This window comes from Miniopterus schreibersii (assembly GCF_964146895.1).
Source record: "Miniopterus schreibersii genome assembly, chromosome: 4".
NCBI lineage: Eukaryota > Metazoa > Chordata > Mammalia > Chiroptera > Miniopteridae > Miniopterus > Miniopterus schreibersii.
The window spans coordinates 68,088,131-68,102,308 of NC_138105.1; the positions used below are offsets into that span (position 1 = coordinate 68,088,131).

Here is a 14,178-nt window from a genome sequence, read left to right on the forward strand (position 1 = left end):
CAGTGGTTAGGGCCATGGCCTCCGAGCTCAGAGAGTTGATGTGTGTGTGGCTCTTTATTCCTACCTCTTTGGCCTCAGGCAGGTGATGTCTCCTCTATGAGCCTCAGTTGTCTCACCTGTCAAATGGGTATTCATTCATCTAGTCACCCACTTTCATTGAGCACCTACTGTGTGCCAATCATTGTGCTAAGTGCTGAGTTCACAGCAGTGGATAAAATACAGGGATAACCCTGCCCTTGTGGAGCTAATATTCTATTCTGGTTTGTAGGGGAGGGTGGGTGGAGGACAGACAGACAATAATTAGATGAGTAAGTGAAATATACAGTGTTCCAGACAGTCCATGGCGGGAAATAAAGCAGAAACGGAGGATGGCGAGTGCTATGTGCGTGCACACGTGCACGTGTTGCAGTTTTAGAGTCTTTGGGAAGGTCTCACTGAGAAATAACATTTCATCAAAGGTGTGAATGAGACAAGGAAGGGAGGCACCAGGTTAACTGTGGGATTTGCAGATGGGCTGGAAGTGGAGTGATAGAGAAATAGAGGAGTTAAGGCGACTTTGACGTTTTGAGTCCAAGTAACTTGAAGGACAGATATTAGAACCTGCCTCCTAGATCTTGGTAGCAGCTCTGTTGGGAAAATGAAACCTCTGCACATCAGACTCTTTGTAGAAGGTTTGGAAAAGGCTAAGTTCTCAATAAACGGTGCCTCCTCCCAACAAAGGCTGAGGGCGGTGATCACCAGCGTGACACTGCGGATGATGATTGTATTGATGGTGATGGTGACAGCAACGATGACAGGATAACCACGACAGTGGTGGTGGTGAGGATGGTGATATTTGTGGTGATACAGACAATGATCATTTTCAGATGCTGAGGGCTCGCACCATGCCAGGCCCTGCGCGTGGATCACTGCACTGAATTATAAGGACAGTGGGCTTGACGACGCTCCGCACTGAATAGCTGAGAAAACAAGTTCAGAGAGAGGAGGCGACTTGCCAAAGACACGCAGAAGGAAGGAGGGGCGTCCCTTGTCCTGTTGGACCAGGAGCCTGTTGGGGATGTGTCCTCCATTCCGTCCCTGTCTTACCATCCCAGGGCCTCCCTCCTGAGTCCAGGGGCTGAGGACAGTAGGTTGGAGAGAAAGCTCTGAAGTTTAGTGATGGTCACGCCCGAGGTGCTATGACCCTGGTCGGCTGATGGGGAAATGTGTCGCGACCTCCTCCCACTGGCAGCACCTGTGTCCCGTCCCAGCACCTCTGGGAAGTTCTTCCTGGTCCCATATTTCTCACTTGGATTCTGTGAAATCTCAGTTTCTGCGAGCACTTCCATGCAGTCATTCTTGCAGTGAGCATAATATGAAGCTCTGGAAGATGAGAAGGGAGGGGCAGACAGAGAATTGCTCAGGACCTAGTGGATGCTATGGGCGCCCCACCCATAAGTTCTCAGCCTGCTCTGGGGTCCCCTACAGAGGGTTGCTGATGGCCCCTCTAGTCTGGCTGCGAATGTTCTCGGCCTGCACAGGGCAGCCTAGAAGTGCCCAGAAGTTACCCTGAGAGGCACCCACAGTCAAGCTGGAGGGGAGTTGAGGGGTCAATGTTCGTATTTCTCAGATGGGACCATTCTGGGCAGTGCCTGCCTCATCTACCAGAGGCTCGGGCCCTACCTGACATCAGCAGGTCCCAACGAACAGCTCCTGGCTGGTTTCCTTTTCCTCCCTGTCCCACTTCCTTGCTGCCCTGAGTCCTCGGATCACCTCCCAGATATACTACGTCTAGTCCAAATCTTTCTTTCAGGGGCTTCTTTCAGGGACCCAAACTAGAATAGGGATGCAGCCTTAGCATGCAGCTCACTTTGTAGCATAAGAAACAGCCCAGGTGACTGTAACATACTGTACTCAGAACAATATAATTTTAATCACCATGGTGGCACCAGTTACTACAGGGGGCACCTGAGATGATTGTAGACCAACCATGGACACATCACAGAGAACATCACCGGCACAGCGGTGAAGGCCGTTCTCCCCCTGGTTCTCTCTCAGCCCTTCTCGTTCACCGTGGAGAGTCTCTGCTCAGCTCCAGTGTCATGTATTCTTCCTAATGGGAAACCTGTCACATATGCATGAGGATGTGGAAGGCATATTGGAAAAGCTTAAAGAAAAAGAAAATGAGCAATGTACCCGACACTCCAGTGAAGAATTAGAACATTACCATTTCTTGGGAATCCTTAAGACAGTTTTTCAAGCTTTTTGGGCTCTAACTATAGTAAGAAATGCATTTTTTCCCATGACTCCCTAGCCCACTGCTACAAGAGCACATTCCACTGAAATGGAAGTTTTTCATCCCTACTTTTCTACATGGAAAACATTGCAACATATTTATTCCATTCTAATGAGATCTGCCAAGCTCATTCTGTGACCTGCTTATCGTTCACGATCCACAGTTTAGAAAACAACCTTAGAAGCCTCTGTTTGCCCTTCCTTGATTACACTACACACCCTCCCCTCCCCTCCCCTCCCCTCCCCTCCCCTCCCCTCCCCTCCCCTCCCCTCCCCTCCCCTCCCCTCCCCTCCCCTCCCCTCCCCTCCCCTCCCCTCCCCTCCCCTCCCCTTCTCCACTCCCTAAAAGTCGCCACTATCTTAAATTTTGGGGCAATAATTTCCTTGATAGTTTTTTATAGTTTTGCTATATGTGTATCCCTAAACATTTTACTGCTTAATTTTGCTGATGTCTGTACTTGATAGAAATAGAATTATAATAAATACATGAGAATTGCCTTTTTATTTAACATTATGTCCTTGAAACTTATCCATGTTTATGTCTGTGACTGTAGTTAATACTTTCATAACACTGTATAGTATTTTACGGTATGAATTACCCCAATTTATTTATTCATTCTATTCTTGATGGATATTTGGGGTGTTTCCATTTCAGGACTTGCATTAATTAGCTATAGCTGTGTAACAAATTACCCCAAGATTTAAGAGCAAACAAACATTTATTGCCTCATACAATTTCTAAGGGTAAGAATCTGGGAACAGGGGGAGGACTCAACAAAGGAACAGTGGCCTCTGCCAGCACTTCTGTCTGGGGGAAAGCTGCCCCTCCGGCTCCCGCCTGAAAGCCAGACAATTCAGTTCCTCCCATAGGACCCCTCCGTCTTTCGAGTCTCTGCCCAGCATTGGCACTTAAAGTGAGTGAGTCCATCAGTGAATAAGTGTGCGTCAGTCCTTTAAGAGAAATGTCTGGGATTCTGTAGCTGAGACATCCCTCCTGATTTTTATCTACCAGTGGATGTGGGACCAGTCTGTTCTGTGTTTCCACATCTCCTACCAGTCTTGACATGGCTCCTTCTTTGCATCCTTGGTTATAGGACTTCTGTTCAGCTAGTCTTCAGGTGATTCTGAATAATAGTTGTTCTGTAGTTTAGTTGTAATTTTGAAGTGGTCACGGGAGGAGGTGAGTGCAGCATTTACCTACTCTGCCATCTTGACTGGAAGCCCTAACATGACTTCTTAAGTGTTAAAATTTCAGACCTTAATTTGAGAACCCCTTGGAAGGTCTAGCCCATTTTCCCACTGGAGCCAAATATGCATCAGAATTATGTGGAGGCACCAGTTAAAATGCAGATTCCTGGCTTCCCCACCATTCCAACTGAATCACAATCTCCAGGGTTTGGAATCCAGGAATCTGCATTTTAAACAAATGCCCCCAGATGATTCTAGTGCACATTAAACTTTGGGACTGGCTAGCCCAGCCTCTGCTCCTATGTAGTAGCTGGGATGTACCAGGAGTACGGCCTTTAAATTCTCACCTGTTCACATACAAAGAAAACAAAGGGCAGAAAGCTTGCAGTTTGTGGGTTTTTTTTTAACTGATTTGCCAGAGAGAGGAGAGACATTGATTTGTTGTTCCGCTTATTTATGCATTCATTGGCTGACTCCTATATGTGGCCTGACAGGGGGATCGAACCCACAACTTTGGCATATCGGGATGATGCTCTAAGCAACTGAGCTGCCCGCCCCCCGGGCACTGGGGCCATCTTGAAAGTTGGCTACCGTGGGATTCTTAGAGCATTCTTGCTTTGAAAATTCTTGTACACATCTCTTGGCGCATATGCAAGTGTTTCTTTATTATTTAAATCCAGGAATTTGGGGGTCAAAGGGTAGATAATGCCAATGTTTTCCAAAGATTTTAACCCAATTCACACTCCAAGAAGTAGTGTATGTTTCTGGGATCCTGCCTCTTTGCCAGTATTTGATATTCACCTGACTTAAAAATTCTTGCATATCAGATGAACAGAAAATGTTGTGATTTTAATTAGCATTTAAAAAAAATAATTTCTAAGGTTGATCATCTCTTCATGTGTTTGGGGCAGTTGTAATTCCTCTTTAGTGACATACCGGTTCACCTCTTGCCCATTTTCTGATGAATTGTCTGTTATTGAGTCATTAGGAGTTTTTTATATATTTTGGATACAAATCTCTAACAAATACCCACTTTCACTTTGTGGCTTGTCTTTTCCCCCTCTCTTCAGGATACTTTCTGATGACTAGAACTTTGTTTTCATGTAGTTAAATCTTTTTCTTTATGATTTGGGCTTTCTGCTTATTGCTTTAGAATCACACCCATTTCCGAGGTCATATAGCTGTTCTCCTAAATTGTCTTCTACAAGTCTTGCCTTTAGCCCTGGCTGGTGTGACACAGTAGTTAGAATGTCGGCCTTCAAAACCAAAGGGTCACAGGTTCAATTCCCGGTCAAGGGCACGTACCTGGCTTGCAGGTTCAACCCTGGTCCACACATCAGGTTGCGGACAGGAGGCAGCCAATGGATGTGTCTCTCACATCAATCTCCCTCTCTCTCCCTCCCTCCCCCCCTTCTACTCTCTCTAAAAATTTATGGAGGCCTCATGACGATGACATGGCAGCTGGTGAGCAACTCAGGAGGCCAAAGTGGAAGCTGCAATGAAGCTGCAATGCTTTGTATTCCTTAGCCTTGAATAGTAGTCACATATTTATATATTTTGGATACAACTGTGTAACAAATATCTACACACCACACTGTTAGTCACACGGGGCCGGTCTTGGGTCGGTGTGAGAGGGGATTACAAACAGGGCATGAGTGCTGGGGTTCATGGGCCACCGGGAGTCCTCTTGGAGGCCAACCACTATAATTACATTGTCTTAATTACTGCAGATTTATGGTAAATTGATATCTGCTGGGACTAGTACTCCCACTTGATTTTTTCTTTATAAAATTGTCTTGGCTATTTTCGACTCTCTGCTTTTCCACACAGATTTTTACATTCATGTGTCAAGTTCAATGAAAAACCCAATAAACAGTAAATAATAAAAACGAAAGAACTGACATTCTTAAACTTCAAAATGAATGCATACGATCTGGCTTAAAAGAAATCTTAACAAACATTTTGGGATTTTAACTGAAATTGCATTGAATCTATGGCTCAGCTTTGGAGAGGGTTGAAAAATTTAAAATATTGACTCTTTTTAGATAAGAATTAGTATATATTTCACTCTATTTATTTAGATCTTTTTTATGCCTTTCATTAGCATTTTATAATTTTCTCTATAAAGGATTTGCATATCTTTTTGTCAGATTTGTTAGAGATTACCAGTTTTTTTATTTGTTTGTTTTACGTTTTTTAGGCAATGGTAAGTGATGTCCTTTTAAAATTGAGGTCTAATATTCATGCAGCAAACTGCCCAAGTCTTTAGTTTACCATTCAGTCAGTTCCAGCGCATGTCTGCCCTCGTCCAACCCACACCCTTATCAAGACACAGGACGTTTCCATCACATGTGGGGTTTCTGAGTCAGTCTCCACTGCCCTCCCCACCTCAGAGGCAACCACTGATCTGATTTCTATCACCGTAGGTTAGTTTTGTTTCTCCTAGGATTTTGCAAAGGTTATCTTTGAACTGGAACACATTTTCTGATTGATTGTTTGCTGATATACCAACACGTGGTAAACTTCGTGTGTTGATATTATATTCAGTCACATGGTGAAATTATTTTATTTTTCATTTATAAAAATAATCTTTTATTTTTCAATTACAGTTGGCATACAATGTTATATTAGTTTCAGGGGTACAGCATAGTGGTTAGACATTTATATAGCTTATGTAGTGATCACCATAGTAAGTCTTGCACTCACCTGGCACCATACATGGTGATTGCAATATAGTGACTGTATTCCCTGTGCTGTGCTTTACATCCCTGGAACTATTTGCAACTGCCAATTTGTACATCTTATCCCTTCACCCAGCCTCCCAAACCCCTCCTCTCTGGCAACCATCCGTCTGCTCTCTCTCTGAGTCTGTTTCTGTTTTGTTAGTTTGCTTAGTTTGTTTTTTAGATTCCACGTGTAAGTGAAATCATATGGTGTTTGTCTTTCTCTCTTACTTCACTTAGCATAATAGCTGAATTATTTTATTTTATGAATGCTAGTTACTTATCTGTACATTCTCTTGGGCTTTCTACGTCGACAATGAGGCCATCTACAAAAATGACCATTGTCTTTCTTTCTCTCCTTCCTCTGTCCTGTCCTGTCGCGCAGGCGGAGACCTTCAGTACGCTGGTGACCAACCAGTAAGAGCGGGCACCCTTGGCTTGGCTCCGATTTCTCAGGGAATCCTTTCAACATTTCACTATTAAGTAGAATGTTTCGCTTTTTATTTAAAACAAAGGCTGAAGGTTTTTTGAAGATGCTATTTATCAGGTTGCAGAAGTTCCTTCCCATTCCTGCTTTGCCAGGAGCGGTGTTTTCTTTCTCTGTCAGGAATGGCTGTTGGATTGCTGCTCTGCCTTTTATGTGCCTCTCGCTGCGGCTCATCTGTGACAGAGAGAGCAGGGTCCAGCGGAATGTGGTCACGCCGTGCAGTTCATCTTTATTTTTCACTGGCTTTGCTTTGCAGATGACCCCAGTTGCCTTTGATGGTGGGATGCAAAGTTCTCTTCTTAAATACATCTGTTTAAATGAAAGTTAATTCAAAGTCCATGCTCCATAGAGAATGGGTTAGCTAGACGGGGGATGTGACAATAATCGAGAAGAGACACTGTGAGGAGGGAAGTGTGAGACACATGACACAGGAAGCACTGTGTGTGAAGTGGTTCACGGGCGCTGCTGAGGCCCAGTACGCGAAGTCGCGCTGCCTGGGCTCGCGGCCTGGCTGGCTGGCTCGGCTCCGGTTTCCCTGTCTGTAAAATGGGGATAATAGCAGTGCTCACCTTGCAAGACTGTTGTGAGGATTTGATGCCATCTATTTATCAGTGGGTGGATAGATAGATGGGTAGATATATGGACAGAGAGACAGACAGACAGGCTTGTAGAAGCAGAGAATAGCATGGTGGTTGCCAGGGGCAGGGTGGTGGGGAACTGGGGGGATGTGAAAGGGTACAAACCTGCAGGGACGGAGGATGAATCAGTCTAGGGGCGCACTGTCCACGCGTGATGCGTGTCCTTCGTAATGCTGTTGATAACACTGGACATACGCTAAGAGAGTAGGTTTCAGGGGCATTTATCACACACAAATATAAGGTGACGGTGAGATGATATGTGAATTAGCGTGACTGTAGTCACTTCACTATGACTATCCAGTCATCATGTTGTACACCTTAAATATAGATAATTTTTATTTTAAAGTATGTAAGTTTTAAAAATATATAGACAGAGTGCTGGGGATTGAGCACATACGTGACAGTGCTCATGCAAGGCATTGAGATGCTGTGGTCCAGAAAGTCATGTCTAGATTCAGGGCATCCTGGGGTTTAATTTCAGCTCTTCCACAGATTTCCTCTTCTGTTAATTATCTTGGGCAGCTTTCCTTCCACCTCTGAACCTGCTCCCTGATAGGGAAAACGGGCATTAAAAACTCCCAGGATTGTCATGAGAACAGAATAAATCTGAGTGTACAACCACAGATAGCAGACATCTAAAAATGCAAATGTTGTTATTGTAGAATCACAGAGTGGGGTTAGCAGGAACCTAGGAATCACCTGGAGAGCTTGTTGAAAGGCAGATTTCCAGGCCTCCTCACCATCCATCCATTCAACAAATATTTATTGAGGGTCTTTTACACTATTCTAGGTGCTAGACATGTACCAAGGAACAGAACAGTTGCCCCGCCCTCCTAAAAGTGACATTTTATTTGGGGGAGGTAAACAGTAAAGCACAGTAAAGGGCATAGAAAATGCCAGAGTGGGAGAGGGTTGCAATTTTAAGTACAGTGCTCAGAGGGGGCCTCATGGAGAAGGTGACCTTTGAGCAAAGAGCTGAAGAAGGTGGCAGGGGACCTTGTGGACATCAGTGTGTCTGAGTTTGCCAGGGCTGCCATAGCAAAGTCCCACAGACAGGGAGCTTCCACAGCAGGAATTTATTTCTTACAATTCTGGCGGCTGGAAGTCCAAATCAAGGCATAAGTAGGGGCTTCATTTCTTCTGAGGCTTCTCTCCTTGGCTTGCAGATGACTACCTTCTCCCTGTGTCCTCATATGATTTTTCCTCTGTGCATCTGTGTCCTAAGCTCTTCTTAGGAGGACACCAATCATATTGGATTAGAGCCTACCCTAGTGACCTCATTTTACCTCAGTTACCTCTTTAAAGGCCCTATCTCCAAATACAGCCCCATGCTGATGTCCTGGGGTTTAGGACTTTGACATATGAATTTTGAGGGGGACACAATTCAGTCCATCACACAGGGAAAAATACATTCCAAGAAGCGGGCATCACTAGCCCTGGGGCAGGACTGTGCCTGGCGTGTTGGAGGAATAGTGAGGAGGAGCACGTGGCTGGAGCAGAGTGAGGGAGGGAGAGAGGGAGGAGGTGAGAGCGGAGGGGTGATGGGGGCAGGTCATGCGGGATCTTGTGGGCCTTGGGGAGAACTTAGGCTTTTACCCTGAGGGAGGTGGGAGCCTGGGGAGCTGTGGGCAGAGGAGGGACTGGACCTAACTCAGATGTCCAAACACCAAGTAGGTATGAGGGGGAAGGACCGGGAAGATGGATTTTTTATTGAGATATAATTCATATACCATAAAATTCATCATTTTAAAGTGTACAGTTCAGTGATTTTTAATACGTTCACAAAATTGTACAACCATCAGTACTATCTAATTCTAGAACATTTTCATCACCCCCAAAAGAAGCCCCGTCCCCATTAGCAGTCACCAGCCCCTGGCAACCACTAACCCACTTCCTATCTCTGTGGATGTGCCTGTTCTGGACATTTCACGTAAATGGAATCACATGCTGTGTAGCCTTTTGTATCTGGCTTCTCTCACTGAGCATCATATTTTCAAGGTTCATCCATTTTGTAGCGAGTGTCAGTGCTTCACTCCTTTTCATGGCTGAGCAATATTCCAGTGTGCGGATTTGCCTATTCTGGACATTTTGTGTGAATGCAATCACAAAATATGTGACTTTGGGAGACACACTTTATTTTATTTTGAAATCTTTTTATTGATTTTTACAAGAGAGGGAGGGAGAGAGAGAAGCATCCATGTGAGAGATTGAAACATCAATTGGCTGCCTCCTGCATGCCCCGCACTGGGGATGGAGCCCGAAACCTGGGCATGTACCCTGACCGGAATCCAACTGGCAAACCCTCTCTGCATGTGACGATGCCCAACCAACTGAGCCACACTGGCCAGGGCTGGGAGACACATTCATCAGCTCTCTTGATGAACCTGCTCTAGAAATCTTGGTCAACATCAACTTCATTGAGAGTGCTGGGGGCCATGGGAGAGGCCAGCTCTGCTTGCTGGGGAGGCTGTTGGTCAGGAGACTGGTTAAAATTCTTTAGTATCTGAGGGACCTTAGAGAGAGCTGAGCCCATTGGGACATTTGCATGACCTGATGATATTGGGCAAATGCAAGGACACGAGGGCTTGTTTATATCAGAGCCAAATACTCTGCAAACCAGCGTGACATCCTGTATGTCTGACTGCTGATGTCTTCTGGTTGTAAGTCACAGCAACCCAGCCCAAACTGGTGTAATTAGAAAAAGGAATGTGTTGGCTCATAGAATGGAAAAGTTCAGGGGTATTTCACTTAAATGGAAACATACAATATGTGATCATTTGTGTCTGGCTTCTTTCACTCAGCGTCATGTTTTTGAAGGGATCCACTTTGTGTATCGGTACTTTGCTGTTCTTTAAAAAAAGATTTTTAAAAATTGATTTTTAGTCCTGCTAGTGTGGTTCAGTGGTTGAGCGTCCACCCATGAACCAGGAGATCACAGTTCGATTCCTGGTCAGGGCACATGCCTGGGTTGTGGGCTTGATCCTCAGTGGGGGGCGTGCAGGAGGCAGTTGATCAGTGATTCTCTCATCATTGATGTTTCTCTCTCCCCCTCTCCCTCTCTAAAGTTAATAGAAAAAAATTGATTTTTAGAGAGAAAGGAGAGAGAGAAACATTGACGTGAGAGCACATCGATTGACTGCCTCCTGCACTTTCCCTACTGAGGATCAAGCCCACAGCCCAGGAATGGAACCAGCAACCTTTCGGTGCGCTGGATGATTCCCAACCAACTGAGCAACACCAGCCAGGGCTATTTTGCCCTTTCTCATGGCTGAATAATATTCCATTGTATGGATATACCTCATTTTGTTTATCTGTTTATCAATGGATGGACATAGCTAAATTGATAGAGACAGAAAGCAAACTGGTGGTTGCCAAGAGGAAGGGAGAAGAGTGAGGAATGGGAAGTAGTGCTTAATGGTTGCAGGGTTTCCTTTTGGGGTAATAAAAATGTTTTGGAACTACATGGGCTAATAGTTGCAAATGTACTAAATGCCACTGTAGTGTATGCTTCAAAATTGTTAATAGTTAAACTTTTTCATTGTGGTAAAAAATATATAATACTTACATATATATAAAACTAAAATGATATAAGTATATGTTTTGTAAATATATGTAAAATGTATATCAAAACATATTAATAATATATAAGTAAAATGATCATATTTATCATTTTAACCATTTGTGAGTGTACAGTTCGGTGGCATTAAATACATTCACATTGTTGTGTAAACATTACCCCTATATGCAAAACTTTTTCACATCCCAAACTGAAACTTTGCCCCCATTAAACACTAACTGCCTTTCCCCCTCCCCCAGCCCCTGGCTCCCACCATCTACTTTCTGTCTCTGTGGATCTGACTCCTCTCGGGACCTCATATAAGTGGAATCATACTTGTGTCTGGCTTATTTCACTGAGCATAATGTTTTCAAGGTTCATTCATGTTGTATCATAAGTCAAATTTTTATTCCTTTTTAATGGCGGAATAATATTCCTTTGTATTTACGACAGTACAAATGGTTAACTTTATGTTATGTGAATTTTACCTCAATAAAAAAATTGAGGGCTAGCTGTGGCTTCAGGTACAGCTTCATCTTTATCAGAAGAGGGTATGGTTTATGGAGGAGACTGTGCTTTAATTTCCCCCTTCCTTGCCAGTCACCAAGTCATCCTGCCAGGGCTCAGCTTCTCCCCTGTCCGGTTACATTTCCCACCCTCATTTCTGTTCTGTCCACAGTTCCTGTGCCTTAAGAACATCCGTACCTTCTTGTCTACCTGCTGTGAGAAGTTTGGCCTCAAGAGGAGTGAGCTCTTTGAGGCCTTCGACCTCTTCGATGTGCAGGATTTCGGGAAGGTGAGCTGGGCACATAGAGCCCAAAGATTGGATTTCAGTTTTTTTCCATGAACATCTACATCAGGCAGGCTAAGAGCTGGCAGGAGAAGGACCGGTGTGCCATACCAGGCCATCACCAAATGCAGAGCCTGGCTTAGGGACGTGGAATTGGGTTCAAGTCCTTGCTGCTTCACCACTTGCTGTGTGACCTCAGATATGTGGCTGTGCCTCTCTGAGTCCTAGGGAATAATTTCATCCCATCCTCTCAGAGCGGTCATGAGGATTCAATAGAACAAGAGGACCGAGTGGTGGGTGCTCAGTTAAGGAACGCTGGCATGCTGCCGTGGGGGGCTGGGAAGGTGGAGAAAATCCTGAATTAGGCTCCCAGAGGCCGGGGGTCTAACTCTAAGGTGCAGCCTCAGCTGCTTGGATTCCAAGGCAGTGTTCTGGCATGTGGGTGGGCGAGGGGCTTGCTGAGCAAAATATGGCCCTTGTCACAGGTCATCTACACCCTGTCTGCTCTGTCCTGGACCCCGATTGCCCAGAACAAGGGGATCATGTGAGTAGCCAGAAGGCCACGGGCAGCTTTGGGCTGACCCCATCCTCCCCATCCTTGAAATCCCCCTCCCCCGGCCCCCAAGCCTCTGGCTCACACCATCCTGGCCCCCCAGGCCCTTCCCCACCGAGGAGGAGAGCATGGGGGATGAAGACATCTACAGCGGCCTGTCCGACCAGATCGAGTGAGTCTGGGGCCCAGGCCCTGCCCTGGGGGCCGGGGGGACAAGATTATGCCCCCCAGGGGGGGTCTGAGGGGCATTGCCCTGCCCTTGGGATCTGAGGGGCCACGGCGTTCACCCGGGAGGGGCCTGAGGGGGGCCCGGGGCTCCCGCGCGCCTGACCCCGCGCCCTGCAGTGACACGGTGGAGGAAGACGAGGACCTGTACGACTGCGTGGAGAACGAGGAGGCGGAGGGCGACGAGATCTACGAGGACCTGATGCGCACGGAGCCGGGGCCCATGCCGGTGCGTGGGGCTCAGGGCCGGGCGTGGGGCGCGGCCGGGGCGTGGGGCGCAGGGCCGGGGCGTGGGGCTCAGGGCCGGGCGTGGGGCGCGGCCGGGGCGTGGGGCGCAGGGCCGGGCGTGGGGCGCAGGGCCGGGGCGGGGGGCGCAGGGCCGGGCGGGGGGCCCATGCCGGTGCGTGGGGCGCAGGGCCGGGGCGTGGGGCGCAGGGCCGGGGCGGGGGGCGCAGGGCCGGGGCGGGGGGCGCAGGGCCGGGCGTGGGGCACAGGGCCGGTGCGTGGGGCGCAGGGCCGGGCGTGGGGCGCAGGGCCGGGGCGTGGGGCGCAGGGCCGGGGCGTGGGGCCCATGCCGGTGCGGGGGGCGCAGGGCCGGTGCGTGGGGCGCAGGGCCGGTGCGTGGGGCGCAGGGCCGGCGGGGGGCGCAGGGCCGGTGCGTGGGGCGCAGGGCCGGTGCGTGGGGCGCAGGGCCGGGGCGTGGGGCGCAGGGCCGGGGCGGGGGGCGCAGGGCCGGGCGTGGGGCGCAGGGCCGGTGCGTGGGGCGCAGGGCCGGCGTGGGGCGCAGGGCCGGGGCGTGGGGCGCAGGGCCGGTGCGGGGGGCGCAGGGCCGGCGGGGGGCGCAGGGCCGGGGCGGGGGGCGCAGGGCCGGGCGGGGGGCGCAGGGCCGGTGCGTGGGGCGCAGGGCCGGTGCGTGGGGCGCAGGGCCGGTGCGGGGGGCGCAGGGCCGGGGCGGGGGGCGCAGGGCCGGGGCGGGGGGCCCATGCCGGTGCGTGGGGCGCAGGGCCGGGGCGTGGGGCGCAGGGCCGGGGCGGGGGGCGCAGGGCCGGGCGTGGGGCACAGGGCCGGTGCGTGGGGCGCAGGGCCGGGCGTGGGGCGCAGGGCCGGGGCGGGGGGCGCAGGGCCGGGGCGGGGGGCGCAGGGCCGGGCGGGGGGCCCATGCCGGTGCGTGGGGCGCAGGGCCGGGGCGTGGGGCGCAGGGCCGGTGCGGGGGGCGCAGGGCCGGGGCGGGGGGCGCAGGGCCGGGCGGGGGGCGCAGGGCCGGGCGGGGGGCGCAGGGCCGGTGCGTGGGGCGCAGGGCCGGGCGTGGGGCGCAGGGCCGGTGCGGGGGGCGCAGGGCCGGGGCGGGGGGCGCAGGGCCGGGGCGGGGGGCCCATGCCGGTGCGTGGGGCGCAGGGCCGGCGGGGGGCGCAGGGCCGGTGCGTGGGGCGCAGGGCCGGTGCGTGGGGCGCAGGGCCGGGCGTGGGGCGCAGGGCCGGGCGTGGGGCGCAGGGCCGGGGCGTGGGGCGCAGGGCCGGGCGGGGGGCGCAGGGCCGGCGGGGGGCGCAGGGCCGGCGGGGGGCGCAGGGCCGGCGGGGGGCGCAGGGCCGGGGCGGGGGGCGCAGGGCCGGGCGTGGGGCGCAGGGCCGGGGCGTGGGGCGCAGGGCCGGGCGGGGGGCGCAGGGCCGGCGGGGGGCGCAGGGCCGGGGCGGGGGGCGCAGGGCCGGCGGGGGGCGCAGGGCCGGCGGGGGGCGCGGCCGGCGGG

At 50.5% G+C, this 14,178-nt stretch overlaps 1 protein-coding gene across 2 annotated transcripts in view; it reads left to right on the forward strand.

Moving 5' to 3' along the window:
* Window positions 1-14,178, forward strand: part of VAV1 (vav guanine nucleotide exchange factor 1) — a 53,072-nt gene that overhangs the window by 16,393 nt on the left and 22,501 nt on the right. For both annotated transcript variants that reach the window (XM_081135048.1, XM_081135049.1), the window contains exons 2-5: window positions 11,546-11,662; window positions 12,142-12,200; window positions 12,313-12,381; window positions 12,555-12,663. In XM_081135048.1, coding sequence (XP_080991174.1) covers window positions 11,546-11,662; window positions 12,142-12,200; window positions 12,313-12,381; window positions 12,555-12,663 — 354 coding nt within the window. The remainder of the gene's footprint in view (window positions 1-11,545; window positions 11,663-12,141; window positions 12,201-12,312; window positions 12,382-12,554; window positions 12,664-14,178) is intronic.